Source organism: Danio aesculapii, chromosome 23, assembly GCF_903798145.1.
Source record: "Danio aesculapii chromosome 23, fDanAes4.1, whole genome shotgun sequence".
Lineage (NCBI taxonomy): Eukaryota > Metazoa > Chordata > Actinopteri > Cypriniformes > Danionidae > Danio > Danio aesculapii.
Genome location: NC_079457.1, coordinates 16,200,799 through 16,221,474, shown reverse-complemented (window position 1 = coordinate 16,221,474; position 20,676 = coordinate 16,200,799). Strand labels below are relative to the sequence as shown.

General features: G+C 36.7%; 2 protein-coding genes across 3 annotated transcripts in view; both read left to right on the top strand.

Moving 5' to 3' along the window:
- pan2 (poly(A) specific ribonuclease subunit PAN2) overlaps positions 1-6,612 on the top strand; it is a 28,526-nt gene extending 21,914 nt beyond the window's left edge. Inside the window, exons 20-26 of one of the 2 annotated variants that reach the window (XM_056449234.1) lie at positions 132-222; positions 316-473; positions 555-698; positions 1,794-1,973; positions 2,760-2,853; positions 2,950-3,141; positions 6,083-6,612. In XM_056449234.1, coding sequence (XP_056305209.1) covers positions 132-222; positions 316-473; positions 555-698; positions 1,794-1,973; positions 2,760-2,853; positions 2,950-3,141; positions 6,083-6,117 — 894 coding nt within the window. In that variant the 3' untranslated portion in view covers positions 6,118-6,612. Of the gene's footprint in view, positions 1-131; positions 223-315; positions 474-554; positions 699-1,793; positions 1,974-2,759; positions 2,854-2,949; positions 3,154-6,082 lie in introns of both variants that reach the window. The other variant, XM_056449233.1, reaches the window with a different exon arrangement.
- A 3,214-nt stretch (positions 6,613-9,826) lies between these two features.
- plagx (pleiomorphic adenoma gene X) lies at positions 9,827-19,834 on the top strand. The gene is made up of 3 exons (XM_056449682.1): positions 9,827-10,053; positions 15,147-15,213; positions 15,298-19,834. Exon 3 carries the CDS (start codon positions 15,344-15,346, stop codon positions 16,487-16,489), a length of 1,146 nt encoding a protein of 381 aa, XP_056305657.1. The 5' UTR covers positions 9,827-10,053; positions 15,147-15,213; positions 15,298-15,343; the 3' UTR covers positions 16,490-19,834.
- The last annotated feature ends 842 nt before the right edge of the window (positions 19,835-20,676 follow it).

Here is a 20,676-nt window from a genome sequence, read left to right as displayed (position 1 = left end):
TAACAAAGACAAAACGCAGCTCACAACCCCTTAAAAACATCTAAAAAATACTGTAAAAAACATTGTTACACTGAAATTGCTTCAAATGTGACTCTGAATCATTTCACATCTTTTTTCCATATCTTCATTAGGCTGAATCGGTTCAGTTTGATGTGAACTGGAAAGTTCCTGCTGTACTTTATTACATCAAGAGGAACTACCACACCAAGTTTGATTTGCGCAGTATGTGACTGTCTTAATAACAGAATCATTGAATGGTTGACTCAAATGACTCATTTAAAATACTTTCCAATCATTCTGTCATCTTTCTTATAGTTAAAAACCCTATTGAGGCCAGCGTTCTGCTGACGGAGGCTTCTTTGGCACGAAAACAGAGGAAGAGTCACGCCACCTTCATACCCCTCATGGTGAGCGAAATGCCACAGGTTGGAGACCTTGTTGGATTGGATGCAGAATTTGTCACACTCAACCAGGTATGTGGGAAACACTGTCCTTTCAGCTTAAATATTTTGTCAGCTCCGACATCATTTGACATATGATCTCGCCATTAACAGGAAGAGGCAGAACTGCGCAGCGATGGGACCAAGTCCACTATAAAACCCAGCCAGATGTCTGTTGCTCGTATCACATGTGTGAGAGGCCAGGGACAAAATGAAGGAGTGCCGTTCATTGATGACTACATATCTACACAGGAACAGGTCAAGAATTTACGTTTTTGGAAATTACTTTTTGAAATGACGTTTTTTTTAATGACCTCATAAAGTGAGAACCGTATTAGGAGGATCTGATAGCATCGCATTTTTAAATATACTGTATACTCAGAGCTGAATCATTAAGGAACAACTATTACTGTACTAGTGAGTTTCATACATTTGCCTGTTTTAGGATTGGGCAGTATCCAAATTTTGAAACCGTCAAACCTCCTCCTTATTTTACCTCAGTATCCTTTATTACCGTGCATATTAAAAAAAATTAATATGTAAGGCTCAGACAGCATCACCAAACTGTTGGCTTGTGCCTAAACCATTCAGAAACTGAATACCGTATATGCAACCTTAGGTTCGTGGTCACCTGTTTGTCTTGTTCGTATTAGAGATCTGCGCAGGGCGCTCTCTCTCATTCACACACACACAAACACACACACTGCTACAAGTGACACACAGCATCACACTCTCTCTCTCTTTCACGCATGCGCACAGACACACACATGCACACACACACATAAACAGCATCCAGGAGGATGCACGTGTGGTCGCTCGGGAATGATATTGTTAGACCGCCCACTACCGTTCAAATTACACCAGAATTACCGACCGCTCCCGTGCTTTATTCAGAAATTTATTCCTGCACCACAAGAAATCTTGTTGGGTCCCGCGGGACGGCAGCAGGAATGCAGACCTCTAGTTCTTATTTACCACGTCTCCCTTCTCGTTCGGTCGAAACCCGAAATCCTGACAAACTGCAGAGGTTGTGTTCTTTTTCGAGACCAGGTCACTTGGTGCGTGACTCGACATCTTACCTCACTTCTCTCTCTCTCCTCCACACTGCCCCGTGATGACAATCACACATATGCATTTTTAGGCATTAAATAAATAATATTTAATACTTGTCTCCTAAATAAGTGCATTGTTTTTTATGACAGTATAATGGTATTGAAACTGGCACTGTTGCTATTTTTAGATCCCGCGGTATACCATATTACCGTATAATCGCCCAAGCCTAGACTGTTTTTTCTTTATCAAAACATGAAACTATTTCTGATTCTTACTGGTTTAATCTCTTTGCATGCGCAGGTGGTAGACTATCTGACCCAGTATTCTGGAATCAAACCTGGAGATTTGGATGCAAAGATTTCCTCGAAACACCTGACTACTCTGAAATCCACATATCTTAAATTGCGGTTTCTCATTGACACTGGTGTTCGGTTTGTCGGGCACGGCTTACAGAAGGATTTTCGGGTCATAAACCTGATGGTGAGTTCAATTTGTGTGAATTAATATACATTTAAATGACACTTTATTGGGTTCGGTATTGGCTGAACCTCCTTTTTGCCATCAGAAATGCCTTAATTCTTCTCTGGCACCAACAGTTTAACATTTAAAATTTATTAAACACCCTTATTTACTATTTTAATGCTCGGATTGAACTTAAAAGCACATTATGTATGATTTCTTTCAGTAAAATACCCAAAAGTCACTAGAATGGTGTTATATATTTCGCTGACTTGTGTATTTAAATTATCCCTAGTATTTTAAAGGATGTTCAAATCCAGTAAATAAAGCAATTTCAACTTGTAACACAGACTGTGCTCTATTTCGTTATGCTAATGACATCATACATGCCAGATTTCCAGTTTAGTTTTATAAAAAACATAACCTTAAAATATATTTAGTTTTATAAAACAGCACTGTTTCCTGCCCACATGATCTCATCTCTCATCAGCAGTTACGTCAGAGGAATCCCATAAGATGTAATGAAGATGATAACTTCCATGATTTCACAAGCATGGATGACTTAATCAAAATATGCATTTGTTTGTAGTGAATATGTGCCCTCTAGTGGCGAAAATTGCATACAATGCCTTTAAGCAGTTCTGCATGCTTACATGCATTGAGTTTTTGTTGTATGATTGGCTGATTCAATATTTTTGTTAACGATCAGCTGACTACTAGAGGTTAATATACCTAATAAAGTGTCTGGTGAGAGTATAAATTAATACATTTACAACAGAAAAAAATGTAAAAACCTTCACTTTTTAGGTCCCAAAAGATCAGGTTATCGACACCGTCTACCTCTTCCACATGCCTAGGAAACGAATGATCTCTCTGCGATTCCTTGCATGGTATTTTCTTGGTAGGTTTCTTTCATAAACTTTCCCTCAACTCCTGACCTGAAGGGTAATTTTCTGTGTCTCAGTGGTTTTTTTTTTTTTGTTGCTGTTTTGTTTAGATTTGAACATCCAGGGCGAAACTCATGACAGTATTGAAGACGCACGGACTGCCCTGCAGTTGTACAGGAAGTACCTGGAGCTGAGCCATAATGGAGGACAGGAGGAGTTCCGGAAGGTTCTTAAGGCTCTCTATGAGAAAGGACGCAAGCTAGACTGGAAAGTTCCAGACATCGATTCTGCAGATGGTCAAGGTAGCCCAAAAAGTATGAATCACTGACATGGCAGTGAAATTTTTTCACGTAATGTATATTATTGCTTATAATCATTATTATTTAAATAAGAAAGTCATTTTTTTATCTTACAAAATGTGCATTACACAATACAATAGGGTATATGCAGAAGCATGCAGAAGGACTTTTAATTTGTCAGTAACCTGGTCAAACTGTATGCCGTTACAAAATCGGCATGTTTAAGGTCTGTTTTCTTTTTAAAAAAAAACAATGATCTACACTACCTAAATGTTATACGCTATAAGTGAGTCTCAGAATGTACAAGAAGTACTGCATTAAATTATATTTTTCCGCACCATGTGTTTAAAATATTTACATTTATTTTACTCTTGTATTTCCAATGGTGTTTCTGCGCTCGTCTGCTGATCCTGACAGGTGCGTGCGTGTAAATGGCTTTTTTATCTCGGTTTATGGTTCAACAACTACATGAACTCTGAAGTCTATTTAACTGAGTATATTTTATTTACATTACAGTATCGATGCTGTAAAAGGAACCGTGTAAAATTGAAAAAGTCATATTAACTGATCACTGAAAATTTATCTGTATGGGAAGAAACACGAGCTCTGCATATACCCTATTAAAAGCAAGCAAGCAAAATGTGCGAAGCTGAATGAGGAAACAGGTAAGTGAATTTGTATAGTGCAATTTACACATGCTAGTTTTAGTTTTCTTTAAATAAGTTACATAAAGATTAATATTCGAATATATAATATACACTGTAATTTCAGATTCTTTTAATATTTGTAAATGTTTTGTGTTAAAAAAGATGATGAAAACACTGCAAAAAATATTTTCTTTTTCTTGTTCTTGTCTTGTTTCTATTTCAAATATCTAAATATTCTTAAATCAACAAACATTTTCTAGACAAGCTAAAAGCATTCTCTTGTTTTAAGAAATAATATGTTAAAATTAAGCAAGTTTTTCCTTAAAACAAGCAACATTTTCTGTCAATGGGGTAAGCAAAATAACTTGTTTTTCCTGTTTTAAGGAAAAACTCACTTAATTTTGGCATAATATTTCTTAAATGAGACAATATGTTTTGCTTGTCTAGAAAATGCTTCTTGATTTAAGAACTTTTAGATATTTGGACTAGAAACAAGACACAAAATTTTAAGTAAGATACCATTTTTGCTAAGAATATTTTCCATCCCAATGACAAAGGGAAAGCTTTACCATGTCTTCTCTGATATGATACACTTGTTGATGATACAGTATACATTTTAAAGTACTGACTGACTTTTCGCAACTAAGACGATACCCCTGAGCACCTCTCTCAAAAGTGAGTCATCAGACATTATTCACTCACTTGCAGCGATAACTTGCAGGGTTGCCAGGAATGCGTTCTGAGATCCATGTCCATTAAGAAACAATTCAGTTTTCATTTTGTATTTGTGAGTCATTCACTCTAAAAAATGCAGGGCTCCACACATTTCAGTCTTATTGTCCCAGCACAAATCAATTAAGTTAACTTTACAGATTTAACTAATTCACACTCACCGGCCACTTTATTAGGTACATCTTACTAGTACGGAGTTGGACCCACTTTTACCTCCAGAACTGCCATAATCCATCATGGCATAGATTCAACAAGGTACTGGAAATATTCCTCAGAGATTTTGGTCCATGATAGCAGACCTGCAGTTGCTGCAGATTTGTCGACTACACATCCATGATGCCAATGATCCATGATCCACCACATGCCAAAGGTTCTTTATTGGATTGAGATCTGCTGACTGTGGAGGCCATTTGAGTACAGTGAACGCATTATCATGTTTAGGAAACCAGTCTGAGATGATTTGCGCTTTATGACATGTTGCATTATACTGATGGAAGTAGCCATCAGTAGATGAGTTCACTGTGATCATAAAGAGATGGACATGGTCAGCAACAATTCTCAGGTAGGTTGTGGCATTGACACAATGCTCAGTTGGTACTAATGGGCCCAAAGTGTGCCAAGAAAATATCCCAAACACCAGTATACCACCACCACCATTCTGAATCGTTGATACAAGGCCGGATGGATCCATGCTTTCATGTTGTTGACGCCAAATTCTGACCCTACCATCTGAATGTCACAGCAGAAATCGAGACTCATCAAACCAGGCAACGGATTCCAATTTTCTATTGTCCAATTTTGGTGAGCCTGTGTGAATTATAGTCTCAGTTTCCTGTTCATAGCTGACCATGACTATGTCTTCTGCTGCTGTAGCCCATCCACCTCAAGGTTGGACGTGTTGTGTTTTCAGAGATGCTCTTCTACATATCTCGGTTGTAACAAGTGTTTATTTGAGTTACTGTTGCCTTTCTATCAGCTGGAACCAATCTGACCATTTTCCTCTGACCTCTGGCATCAACAAGGCATTTGTGCCCACAGAACTGCTGCTCACTGGATATTTTCTCTTTTCAGACCATTCTCTGTAAACCCTAGAGATGGTTGTGCGTGAAAATCCCAATAGAGTTTCTGAAAAACTCAGACCAGCTCGTCTGGCACCAATAACCATGCCACATTCAGAGTCACTTATATCCCCTTTCTTTCTCATTCTGATGCTCAGTTTGAACTGCAGCAGATCGTCTTGACCATGTCCACATGACTAAATGCATTGAGCTGCTGACATGTTATTGGCTGATTAGAAATTTGCATTAACAAGCAGTTGGACAGGTGTACCTAATAAAGTGACCGTTGAGTGTAAGTGGATTGAACATAAAAAAAAGTTGTCCCAACTAAAATCTGAATAAATGTGTTGTTTCCGCTTATTTTAAGTAGTTTAAACAAGCAACAAACATTTTTGAGTGTTTATTTATTTATTATAATCATTTATTCAGTAATATTTAAACCAAAAAAGTGTCCAAAATTTTGCCAGATGTTGTTTAATGAAGTTGTGGTGCATTTTCCCTCTGCAGGTACAGCCGTATTTCCCTCAGTGATGGGTTTATGATTGGAGCTGTTGGATATATTCCTGCCAAACAGATGCCAGCTCTCCATCATTTCATGTACAGACTTTGTGTTCTCTTTCAATTCTTTTTCATCCAAATTGCCACCTAATACGTAGATTTCATGTTGCAGATCTGAAATAAGGCATGTTATACTGTGCTAGAAAAAAAAAGTCTGGTTTCCATTTCAAAGGGGGAATCAAAAGAATGAACATTTCTCCATGCCAGTTTTCAGCCTATATCTGATCTGTCAGGAAGAAAGTACACACACAAAATCATGATTTCAACACCAAAAAGAGCTCATTTAAAACTAACAGCCAGGTGTTTCATGCTTGCTTGTTAATGTCATTTTGGAAATTGCACTTATTCTTAAAATCAATTACTGCTCACTTAATATCACTCAAGCAGTCTGTGGATTACTGGGTTGTTTTCTATTTTGTAAACTATGATGTACATTTTCATAATGTGGCAGCTGAATAAAAACTTTTGGATAAATCTTAGAGTGCTTTTTAAAGTTCATTTAATAATTCAATAATAATAAGTCAATCATTTTGAAGTGGAAGAAAATTGAACAAAGTTAAACATCTTCATGAATTCAATCACATTTTCTGGTTATGATCTGCCCTTAAATACTTCATTAAATACATGAATTTTTGTTTTATGAGGAATAATATTTCACCTTAATTTTGGGTGCATGTGGGGTTATGCATAAATCAATCATAAAATGTGTTTTTTTTTACATAACCCACCCGCTCACCCGTCACCAGATTTTGGTTTGGCAACAATATGCTATTGGGGGACTAAACACCAAGGTTTTCCAAATATTATTATATGTGAAAATGAGGTACAAACAAGCCATAAATACATTAGAAAAAGTTTTCATTTAACATAATATCAACAAGTAATATTTCATCAAAAACTAGACATAAATGGTGTATTGTGCCGAGTGAATGTGTTTACCAATGTTTATTATTCACTGTGCAACCTCAGAAAGCAGTTGTTAGTGGATGTGAAGCAAAGGAGCAGAAATGCCACATTTTTGTCACTTGCCTTTAGGTCAGGGGTGAAAAAAACTCTCTCCTGGTGGGCCAGTGTCCTGCAGAGTATAGCTCTAACCCCAATTAGATACACCTGAATCAGCTACTTAAGCTCTAACTAGCATACTAATAACATATTGGCAGGTTGGCAACTAAACTCTGCAGGACACTGGCCCTCCAGGACAGAGTTTGTGCACCCACCCTTAGAAAAACCTTTGCATCCTGGTACTCTGTATCCCCCTTTCTGTGTATCCATGACCGTCAAGTGGGCTGAATCCAGATACACCCTAAATCTCAGCTCCTGGAGGGCTGCAGACCTGCAGAGTTACTACCCCGCTTCAATACTCTTACCTGTGGATTTCAAACAAGCCTGAAAGACTCGATTAGTTTAATCAGGTTTGTTTAATCAGGGTTAAAGATAAACTGTGCAGAGCTGTGGCTCATCTTTGAATGGAAACATAGCTAACGTGACTCTTCAAGATCGCTGTCAGGAATGAGCCTAACTGCTCAATCTTGTCCTTTACCTCCATAAAATGTTTCAACATCCATTTCCTGTGAGTAATAGTATACAGTAAAGCAAAAAATATATATTATGGTGATAACTATACATTTCTGGACATTTCCATCCAGAGGATGTTACTGTTTTTTCAAAAGTGGACAATGCACAACGTTGCCTTGAGGCAACAAATGAAAAACTACCATTTTAGAATATAGATAATAACAAAAAGTGTCTTCTCAATTAAATATGCTGCTTCACATATCCATGCACATCACACATATTTTATTATAAAGATATTTAAATTTAAACATGTTAAAAAGTTAAATCTATCTTACTTTCTGCCAGCAGTGCGCTCAAGCAGGCTATGGTCCCAAAAATTGCTCTTTTGCCCTCAGAAGACAGGTCAAATCCACACCCATCTCAAATTTCATTGGTGACCAACTTGTTATTGGACTTTTTTTGTGATATTTTATTTAAAAAAAATTAAAGGGGGATTTTGTGGTTTGTTGCCTGAGGGGAATGCAACGTTTTAGCATTGTTCATTGCTGTTAGCCTAACCCTCATCATGACTTAAAACTGAAATTTGCTTTGCCATTGTGGAGAGGAAAATAATTAAAACTATGTTTAGCCCTTGACCGTGTGCTGATATGACATGGCAACAATGATATATTATTTCTGTTATACTGACCGAAAAATGCATGCATAATTTATTCCTTATACCATCAATTAAGCTTTTGACATCATGCAATTTTGAAACAAGGGGGAAAATTGCATAGAAGAAGGAAGCACTGTGAATTTAGACACATTTCACAATATGTAAAATTGAGCCTTTTGTTTTTGAAACAAGCACCTGTATGGTGTATCACTAATACTGAGTGATAATATAATAAACGTTTATATAAAGAGCTTTTGAGGTTACCTGAAATGTGCTGAATTTAGTTAAACTTTTATTAAACAATGTTTATCTATTTTTAAACCTTTTGGGATATTTAAGACATTTCAATGTTAGAGGTCTTTTTATTACTGGAAAGCTTAGGTTTTACATTTTTGGAAAAAAAGAGAAAGGTTTAACACAGGGACACAATAATAATTGAACATTTTATATCCGTTTAATAACAAGTAGGCTAATGTCATTTTAATGGTGAGGCATGTTGAATACATATATTAGAATTTAAAAACTAATATCAGTTACTATTGATTTTGATTTAATATCTAATTCAAGTAAGAGTTACTCAAAAATGTTCAAATAGACTATTGATTTTAATAGCAGGTTTTGTGCTAAAGGAGATATTTTTTTTTAATCAGGCTATTAATATAAACAGTCTTTCTGTTGGGCTATATTGTGCATTTTATTTCTAAAAAGCTTTTATGTAATTTAACAGTAACAATTTCTATAAACTAAATTATGAATATGAATTTAGTATTAGTCCATAATAGCCTAAGTCTATAAGCCTAAAAAGGCTAATTTTCTCAAACATATGCTACTTGGATATTTTTGATTTGGTTCTGTCATAATATTTAGAAATGTAATGTAATTTTTTCAACGAGCAGTAACCGACGGTGATTAACTAACAATTTCAAGATCCTTCGCAGATAATTAAAGTCAATTGTTTTGTCTGCTCATCGTTTTCTCACATGCAGTTTCTGACGAGACTGCCGGATGTGAGCGTCGCACGTGCAAATATTACTGCAAACACTCACTCGTTTAATGGAAACAACATTACAAACGCATGACTCGTGATGTATATTAAAATTAAAAACGAAATTATGCCAAACATAACCTCAAAGCCATGGAAATATGCTCAAAAGCGCAGAAAAGGGTCTGCTGTTTGACACCTTTTTGCACCCGCATTTAAAGGATCTTGGTGTAACAAACTGAGCCTGGTAAACAGCTGAATGATGACAAATAAATTATATATGTTAAAATATACCATTATTTTAAATAAGATCGCTATTTATGTAAGTTATTTAACAAAAAAACATTAATTTTCCCTCTTAAGTAGGCTATAGGCTGAACGAATGAAATCTTGATATTTTTGAGTTAATTCTACGTGATATTTTAATGTATTTGCAGAATTTAGAACCGGTGAGTGTTATTAGTTTAAATGCTGAAAAATAAGAGTGAAATCCCACCCTGAAAGTTGGCCAAAGTACTCTGACGTCACGTTCCCACAATGCACGCGCCCGTCGGCTCGAGAGCTGCTGCTGCTGTTTAGAGGGAAAGAAACAGCAGGCCCGAAAAATACACACATTATTGAACAAAAAAATAAGTTGTCCTCTGCCAACAGTTCGGGAGAATTTACCGCGGTATGGCCGTGAAACGAATTTTTCGTTTGCACCGTTGCGAGATGTAAAATGGAGGAATGCGCGTTGAATGCAACTTTTGAGGGGATCAAAAGTTTGTGGTGAGCACAAGACTATTTATGCAAATGTTATATTGTTAATTTAGGACCGCGTGGACTGTTTGCGCGTATGCTCGCGTGTTAGAAACCCTCGTAGAGTTTCGTGGATGGTATTTTTAGGCTTTTGGAAAGATAAATGTCTGCCATTCACCCTCATAAGAGGCTCAAATGTTGCGTGCATGAGCAAACACATTAGCTGCGCGCAACACTGTTTGTGTATCCAGTGTGTTTGGTTGATTTAAATCTACGTTTAACGTTATGGAAATGTGGATGGATTGTATTTGCTCTTTTATAACGAATAATTTCGGTTATACATTTTAATCATAATGTTTTACAGCACTTAAGCGAGTTTGCTGAAGCGAAACGTGTGTCCAGAATTCTGAAGCCGAAACGTGCCAGAAGTAAACACGCTACAAAACCAACATGTTTTTCTAAAGTAAGATAACTGTAAGAAAGTACCAGAAATGTTTAATTTCTAGCTTCATATAGTGTATCGTTTTATTGTATCATATATTACACGAGAATAACTTCTATATAGTTATAGTTCTATAACTTCTAAACTAATGCGTATTTTTTTCCATATTTACATGGCATGTGAGATGAAACGTTTAGTTAGGCTGTTTCTGTAGTTAGTAGCATATAGCTAAAATATTGTATTAGCTATTTGGAGTTTAAATATTAAAAAGTTTCAAATAAGCAGACCTTTTTATCTAACATTGTGCTGTATTAATATGTACTACATGATATAGTTTAATTATTAAAGGAATTGTGTTTCTAAGTGGATAAAAGTTGTGTTAATACACAGTCGAGGCACATTTTGTCACAATTCAGTGCTTAAACCTCATAAAATACTATTAAAGAGTCACAATTTAATCAAAATGTTCTGTCTCTTTAGATATTTTCAGACCCTAAAACATATTGCGACTAAATACTAAAATCAACAGGTGTATTTAGACTTATTTTTTTATTTAATAACATTTTTAAATATGTACCGTTTAATTTTCTCACATTTTCATGCCTTATTACTATAATATATAATTTTTAAATATTATTGACATATTGAAATGTATTGTTTTTATGTAATTAGTAGAAAAGCTACTAGATTATAAGTCATCTGGGATGTTAAAATTCAAAGCCTAAACATGTTAAAGAATTCATAATTTTGCACTTTACAACAATGTTCGTTTGTTCGTAGGTCACTCATTAGCTAACATGGACTAACAGCAATATATTTTTACAGCAATTATTCATCTTTAACATTAGTTAAAATATTTAGTTGACTGCATCAAAGCTAACAAAGCTAGTATTATAATAATGTAACAATTGAAGCTAGCGGTAAAATAAATGCTGAAGAAGTATTTTTCATAGTTGCTTGATGTTAGCAAATGTTAACTAATGCAACCTTATCATAGCAATGATAAACTATTAAAGATAATACAAGTTAATATTTTAATGTTAATACATAGAGCAGCACATTTCATCCCAAATAAAAGCTCAAGCACATTCATAAAAATAATAAAAAGTTATATTAAAATTAGTTTCCCTGAATTGCTTTTTAAAAATATGTGAAAAGATTGCATGAGTGATGTCTATCTGTTGTTTAAAAGGGAGGGAATAATAGAGGAGATGTGTTTTCCGGAGGTCTGTCAAGATAATGAATGTGCTTTTGTGAGACTTGAAACAGGTAAACAAACCCTTTATAAATGTCACTAACTAGTCATCATTGACGTCCCTTCAGGGTGTTTTTAAGTTTCTTGTGTTGAAATCTATTACCATTCAGAGGCAGGAAGGTTTAAATGCTGTGCTCCTCCTCCATTAAGTACTTGTTACAAGTTTGATTTAAAAAAAAAATATATATATATATATATATTTTTTTTTTTTTTAAATATATAAAATTGGCTATATTAAACAATTATAAAACCTTTGTCTTTAAGTATATTTTTTGTCAACATTTTGCAGTACTTTTAATTTGTACATTTTAGATAATGCATTAATGAACTGGCAGTAAGGAGTATATTTTACAATCTTTTTTTTGTGTGACCAATAGGGTTTATGCGGAGCTTGTGCTTCTTCCCACACTGATAAACTTCCGGTGAACGGTTAATGTAAATTTTTTTTTTTTCATTTTAATTGTTTACAGCATAGATGTTGTAATGTAATTAAAATACAATCAGTTAAATAGACTGTTGCATTCATTTAGTTGTTGAAGTGTAAAGCAAGACAAAAAGCTGTTTACTCGCACGCGTCCGTCAGAATCGGCAGGCTAGCGCAGAAGCTTCATTGAATATACTGGGGTAAAATAAATGCTCATAATTTAAAGACATGGCGAGGAAAAATTTAATTTAATGCAGTGCTTCTTGTACAATCTGAGACCCACTTAATTTCAGATATCAGTCAGCTAGTAGAGATCGCTGATTTTTAAAGAAAACAGACCTTTAACGTGCCGATTTTGCAATGGCATACAGTTCACAGGAAACGCTAAACCCCGGTTACTGACCAGTTCAAAGTCCTTTAGCATAGTCCCGCATATACCCTATAGCAGTGTTTCCCAACCCTGTTCCTGGAGGCACACCAACAGTACATATTTTGAATGTCTCCCTTATCTGACCCATTAACTTCAGGTTTTGGAGTCTCTTCAAATCTTCTGATGAGTTGATTCAGGTGTGTATGATTAGGGAGAGGTTGAAAATGTGTACCGTTGGTGTGCCTTCAGGAACAGGGTTGGGAAACACTGCCCTATAGGGCTACTGGATATTGGAAAAAACTGACATTGTGATATTTAGTTTTTCTGTGTTTGTATGTTGCGATAGGATGACTATTTGGAAAAAAATTCTTATTTTATATCGATTTAAAGAATTTGTTGAGGAGTGCATCTGCATAAAATGTACTAAATTATACAGAATAAAATAAAGCACAGATTAAATCAGAGCAAAAAAATGCAATAAACAACGCTTTCTTTCATATTTTTAATATACGCTTTGTTTAAACACAGTCGAACAGTATTAAAGTATAGAAATTCAATATGTAAAATGATACTGCATATGGTCTTTATTTTGTTAAACACAATATTTAAGCGGAAAACCTCTCAACTTGAGTCATTATCACAGACCTTTAAAAAACACATCTAAAACTCTTTCACATTATTAGATTAAATTTAGCATGCTCTGAAATGTTTTTTGCTTAATTACAACCTGACATTGCAGATTCTGCAATGTGACAATTGCAGATTTATATATTGTGATATCGATGCTGAAACAATATATTGTTCAGCCCTAGTTACTAAAATTAAATTGTTATTGTTCGTTCACACAGATGAACATTTCCTCGCTATTTACTTGGACTCAAGTGGTTCAAATCTTTTATAAATTTTTCTTCTGTTGAACATAAAACAAGATATTCTTAAAAATATATAGGAAAGCAACAGCCGTTGACATCCATAGTTCAAACCAGGGCTGCACGATATTGGAACAATCTGACATTGCGTACATTTTTTTTTCATGCTATATATATATATTGCGATATGAATATAATTTCACCAGATGATTTGAACAGCCATTTGGAAAGATTTAATTAATTTAGATAGTTTGGAATGATAAAACCTTTTCTATGCAGTGTGTTTGCATAAATTATAATAAATTACAAGCTTATGTAACTACAACAGAGCAAAGATAAAAGTTATATAAACTGTGCTTTATGGTTTTTAACAGTAGTCTAATGGTATTCAGGTGCAGAAAGTAAACACTCAAATGTAAAATAACATGTTCATCATTGTATAAATTTATAAAAAAAATAGTTCAAAATGTTTAAATTTTTTTGATCATTAATAAATCTAATCCTGTTGAGTGACTATTGTGGGAACAAACATTGCGATATCGATGCTTAAACGATGTATTGTGCAGCACTAGTTCAAACATCCAATAAATGGATGTCAGTGGCAAAAAAAGGAAGAAAAGAAAGCAAGAATCTGAACAAGTGAAGGATGCATAAAGAATTTTATATTTTAGTTGATCTATCTTTGCAAATGCTACAATTTTTTTGATGGGGTTAATATTTCTGTCTGTTTCTTATGTACCAAAAGCCAAAATACAAAGCAAAAATTTTGCAGGAATAGCAGTTGTGCGAGCCTACTTTTCTAAATGATTATGCCACATGTCTAATTAAAATTTTTGAAAGTAAGGAATGAAACTTGACATAAATATGCTACTGCATTGGATGCTCATTTCTGTTAATAATGCCAACCGACAACTGCTACTCATTTACCGAATATTAATGGTTAACTGGTCATATTAATATTCAATTATTTAATAAAAAATAATTGACGTGTCTATTTTGTGTCTGATACATTAAATATTGCATTTTAAAATACTGATTTATTTTAACATGAACAACAGCACATCTTCAAGCACCTTCATCGTTTCCAACAGCATAGAAAAACAGAAGAAAACTAACTAAAAAGAATCAAATAAATAGTCCTGCTGAAGATATATATTTTTTTACTTAAATGACAAGTTTAGATTACAAAATGAAAACACTGACTGAATCCTTTTTAAGAACCAGCATATGCTGTTTGTTCAGTCATATGTTTTTTTTTTTCTTACGTCAAATAAAAATAGCAGGCTACCTCAAATCGATCGCTCCACAGAAAATATGCATTTAATCAACAGAAAACCCGCCTCTGCTTTCATTTGATTGAAGAATGAAAAAGACACAACTGACGTAACATGCACCTCAAAACGCTCTCGGCTATTAGTAGACCATTCAAAAATGCCACTCTCAAAAAGCCTGTTCGCTGTGATCGGCCCCTTATGCAGCCAAACTTTATATATATATATATATATCTCTTTTAATCATTTAACTGATACCATTAATTAAACTGATACCACTCTTTGGGTTAACGGTTATTTATTAAAAATTATAAATAAATTATGTGCAACCCTAATTTGAACATTCAATAGGTGTGTAATTTGAGCGTGTTCATTTATTCATTGCTTTTTATAATCTTATTAAAATAGGGAATGATCCCTTTTATGAATCCAGCATCAATTGTTTTGGCGAACCAATCCTTAATTTCTGCATCTGTGTGTTGTTGTCTGCAGAAGTTTGAACATGCAAAAAAACAACCTTCACTCACAAGAAAAATCACCTGTCGAAGCTTCTTGTCAGGTACCTGTGAAATGCTTTCCTCTCAAATGTGGTTGTTCTCTATTTCTGTCCTTGTGGCCACTAATCATCTTTGGCTTCTCGTAGATGTGCAGTGACACAATCCCAGAAAGCGACCCATATATATGAGAAAATGTACCATGGCAAAGACCAGCTGAACGGCCACCTGCAGACCCATGACCCCAACAAGCAGGAGCTGCGCTGCGAGGAATGCGGCAAGCATTACAACACTCGCCTGGGTCTGAGACGCCACGTGGCCACACATGCCACCTCTGCCACCAGTGACCTCACCTGTAAGGTCTGCCGCCAGGTGTTTGAGAGCATGCCGACGTTACTGGAGCACTTGAGTACACACACTGGTCGGCCTCCTCCGGGGACTGTGGTACGAGAAAGGAAGCATCAATGTGAACGGTGCGGCCGGCGCTTCTTTACCCGCAAGGATGTGAGGCGCCATGCGGTGGTACACACCGGCAGACGGGACTTCCTTTGTCCACGTTGTGCTCAACGCTTCGGCCGTCGGGATCACCTCACCCGACACCTAAAGAAGAGCCATGCGCAGGAGTTGGACGCCCTGCCAACGTTGCCCATTAAAGAAGAGCCCAGTCCCACCATGTGCTCCGTCGGATCTCCAAAGGATGTCACCGAGGCATTTCCCATGGCCATGTTCAACTCGCAAGGCCTTCCGAGCGCATCTACCTCAGGGGTCAGTCATCATCATCATCACGGGATGGTGTCTGGCCCCCTGTCCAGCCCAGTGGGTATGGGCTGCTACCTCGAGCCAAACAAGCCTCCGCCGCAGCAGTACCAGCAGACACCCAGATATCAACCCAGCTCCACTACCTCATATCTGAAAGCAGAGATGGAGAACTTCCTGACTGAACTCCAGTGCGGGCCAATGCCTCCGCAGGCAGCTGTGGCGACTGCCATCTCCCGGCCCGGTGACCTCCTTCCTGAGAGTTTTGGAGGTCAGAGTGCGCATTTCACACTCAGGAACTCGGCGTTCACCTCCGCCGAGCCGCCTGCCAGCTCTGCCAACATGGACCTTTCACATCTGCTGGGTTTCTTGCCGTTCGGTCTGCCTCCTTATAGCACTCCTTTGGGATACTCCACCACCTCGTCTGCCCCCGCCGCGTCCCCGAGCCCTACCTCGCAGCTCTCTGGGCCTCTTACCTCATTTCAGCCACAGTCACTGCATGAGCCTCAGGCTGCAGGGCACTTAAACCAGCTCTCTGGTTTCTCTCCAACCCTACCTCGATTCCATCAGGCCTTCCAGCAATGATCCGCTACAAACAACCTGTCAGAAACAAAAGCCCCGTTGCATCATTGCCAAGTAGCATATAGGTAATGAACCGGAGACGGTGAAGTGAAGTGGGTGCGAGGTCTTCAAATGTAGAAATAGACAAGATGATCGCTAGGATAGATGGAGGTTTGCTTTTAGAGTAGTTTTAACTTTGTGGATTTTCCTAGAGGGTCTTCCGAGTAACTGTTTTGTAGTGATAAAAGATTCATGAGAAAAAGAAACATATACTGAAAGGTTAGAAAAGAAATACCTCAATATTTTTTGTCAAGAAGGAAAATAATGCTATTACAGTGTTCTCTCCGTTGTATAATGAAGCACTTTTTTTTTTTTTATTAACGGCACTTCAATGACTGAAGGTGTGGTCACATTTATCGTCACTTATGAAATTTCACTTGTTTGATATTATTGTCTGAGATAGCCCATGCAAATGTTGCAAAGCATTTGCTAAGGGTAGAGGTGACATGGTGGCTCAGTAGTTAGTACTGTCGCCTCACAGCAAGAAGGTCGCTGGTTTGAGTCCTGGCAGGGTCAATTGGCATTTCTGTGTGGAGTTTGCATATTCTCCCCGTGTTCGAGTGGGTTTCCTCCGGGAGCTTCTGTTTCCCCCACATGTCCAAAGACATGTGGTATGCGGTCCACCCCGAAGATAACTTTCCTAATAAAGTCAAAAGAAATGCAGAAAATAAATTTCAAGTCCTTCCCTTACTCCTTAACTGAACCAAAAAACAGGAGAAAAATCACTTTTAAAAAAATGGCACTCAGCCCCTACAGTGCTCAGTGTGCTGCTTAATACTATGTGGGTGTTACAAAAGTCACAACAAGGAGGGGAGAGAAGAAAGATGGAGAGCGCCTTAAATTTCATAACTTTAGGCAACTAGAAAAGACGACAGATTACTGAATAATAACGAAGCAATCTTGGAAAAGTTTTCTGTCTCCCACCCCTCCGCGTGATCTGAATCTGTTGGTCTCATATTCAAAAGACGCTGCGTTCTCCAAGCACCAGCCACAGCGCACGCTTGTGGCACGTTCAATTAAGGCAGGGTGACCTGGAAACCGGACAGGAGAGAGAGAAACACAGTGGCACAGAAAAGACAACTCATAAATACACTCAGGCGTAACAAGGTGAATTGGATGAGCAAAATTGGTCATAGTGTATGAATGCGAGAGTTTACGGGTGTTTCCCAGTACTGGGTTGCGACTGGAAGGGCATCTGCTGTGTAAAACATTTCCTGGAATAGTTAGCGGTTCATTCCGCTGTGGCAACTTCTTATAAATAGGGGACTTAGCCAAAGGAAAATAATGAATTTGCGCCAAGGGTGCTTTCGTACATGTTTTTGGCCTGAACCTAATTTTGATTGATTCCTGTTGCCTCTAAACAGTGTTCACATTAGAACTTCACAGGTCCACCAAATGTTTAAGTACATCGATAAGACCTGAATGGTAATAGAATTTGAGGTTACAGTGATTATCAATGAATGGTGAGTAATTGATCGACAGGGGTCTGGATGCAGACTTGGTGAGCTGCATGCAATGCTTTTTAATGCGCACATCTAACCCAACTCTTGACGCTACCCCTCACAGTGACGTCACTAGCTGCATTGTGACATTGAAAGTCAGAGATGAGCAGTCTCAGTTTACAAATCAAAGTCTGCATCCAGATACTATTGAATTGATCACCACTTCAGTGTCTACGTTTGTTAAGTGCATTTTTGAGAATGCACATAGATATGTGCAGAAACCCAATACCTCAAGGGAATTTCTCTTATGGATATTGAAGCTAGAAGAGAGTGCTGTTCTTTCACTCTGCCTACCTTCAAATCCCGATGATAGTAGGGATCCAACTTGCACCAGAAACAAGTTTGACCAACTTATATGTTATCAATAGCAGCTCACTTAATTGATTTAGTGTGATTGTGTTCATATTGAGGTGAACCCTGAATCCCTGAACCTGTATCCCAGACAACAGAAAGCTTTGAAAGTGACATTTGCATGAGCTGGCCTTCATTATTCAACACTTAACTTTTTTTTTTTTTTATCCCAAAAACCTGCCGAAAATGTGTCCACACCACACCCAGTCAAGTTGAACTGTGGTCTTAGATGTACCTCTCAGCTCACGGTCACACAACACAAAAAACCTACCTCTTTAAGCTGAAGTCTTGTCTTGAAAAGGATTCAGTGGTTTGACAAGAAATGAAGCAAATCCTCATGCGAATAGCATGAAGAACCTTATCTCGTTTTTGATTTTTTTTTTTTTTCTTTTCTCTTTAGATTGCTCTACAACTTTAGTTAGGGTTAGTTCTACAGAAAAAAATGTAGAATCAGGAGATTAATTAGCATTTAATTCATTAGCTTGTGTTGATTTTAAACTTTAGGTAAAATTTGTAGGTGCTTTGGTGTTCAAATCCTTAATGCTAATGAAAGGACTCGCTCATCCCCTGTAAATCCCCCATCTCTCTCCGTTCATTCCAGAGTATTTTGTAAGTGAAAAGAGAAAGTATTGATGGTTCTGGAATTGAAAAATCATAATGATTAGTGAATATTTGTATAAAATGACATAACCCATCCTGACAAATTCCCATTATGGGAACTAAGTAAAATATAACTTTACTTTTTGTTTTTGTTTAATGAGAAAAGATCATATTTGTGCCCTGAATATCTCAATAGAAAGAGTGGACGAATAATTTTACATGCAAACAAAAAAATCACTATGAAGTTTTATTTTGGAGTTTCAGGCTAAATAAGCTTATCACAAGCCCTGCTATTGCTGAAGCACTTCATGTACTTCTCCAAGCAAAACCCAGGAGCACTGTCAGAAAAAAAGTGTTATATCATGTAAATTTGAATGGCATTTTAGCACTGCCTCACTATTGTTTTGACTCAGTGTTACATTCATCAGTGACCTAAAAGGTAGCTGACGGTGTATGTTGTCAAGTCCATTTTGTTTAAGCCAAACGAAGGACTGAATTCACTTGATGAGTTTCTGTTCTGTTCGTTTTGCTCATGAGCATTTCCCTCTTTGGCTGAGCTCAAATGAAGCTGACAACGCAACTCAACTGTGATGTAATGGACTCAGACTGATCTACCTCAGTGAGATGCACTCTGTGCACAGCTGTACTGTACCTTTAGTGAGAAAAGTTTCAGAGGCTGTTTAGCAGGAGTAAACAGGTGCTTTACATCTTTAAAATTCCAAGCATTGGCATTTTTGTGTTTCAAGAACTGTTTGTTTTCATTCTGAAAGCAGAAGTGGGTGAGTGAGAGATGGCGTATGCAGAAAGAAACAATGTTGAGGATGAATTAAGAAATAAAGCATCTTGTAGATTTTGAGTGATGGTGTGCTTCATGCATTAACAATTACTGTCAGTAAAATAGTCACTACAATGGCATTTATTGGTTATGGTGTCTATTACAAGAAATATTCAAGTAAATATAAAAGTAAATCTATCACGGTATTGAATGTTACAAAATGTTTTTTTATATATATAATGATGATATTAATAATATAAAAGATTAATGATGATGATGATGATGATAATAATTACATTTATATAGTGCTTTTCTGGACACTCAAAGATGAGGATCTCCTTATCCACCACCTGTGTGCAGCATCCACCTGGATGAAGCGACGGCAGCCATATTGCGTCAGACCGCACACCAGCTAATTGGTGTAGAGGAGACCGAGTGATGAAGCCAATTATGATATGGGGATGGTTAGGAGGCCATGATAAGACCAGTGGGCAGATTTGGCCAGGATGCCGTGGTTAACCCCCCTCCCACCGCCATTTTATTACTCAATGGGAACCGCTTCTTGTTTTCTGAATATACACAATACAATCATTTATATAAAATTTAAATCTAAACAGTGTTGTCATGTTACTTGACTGCACTACATTTAATAAGTTATTAAACCATAACTTAAAGTATAAATACAAAACATTAGATATTTGTGATAAACAAGGTTAAGTTATTTTTATAAAGGGTTCATAATTTGTAATTACACTCTTATTACTTTTATGAACATTCTTCATTCTTGACCATTCTTGTTGAATCGCCGAATGCCGCCTCAACTGTAAGTCGCTTTGGACAAAAGTATGTAAACAATCTATGTTAAAAAACAACAAATGTAAACATTCTAGCTAAATCAACATTCATTATGACTAAATAATTAA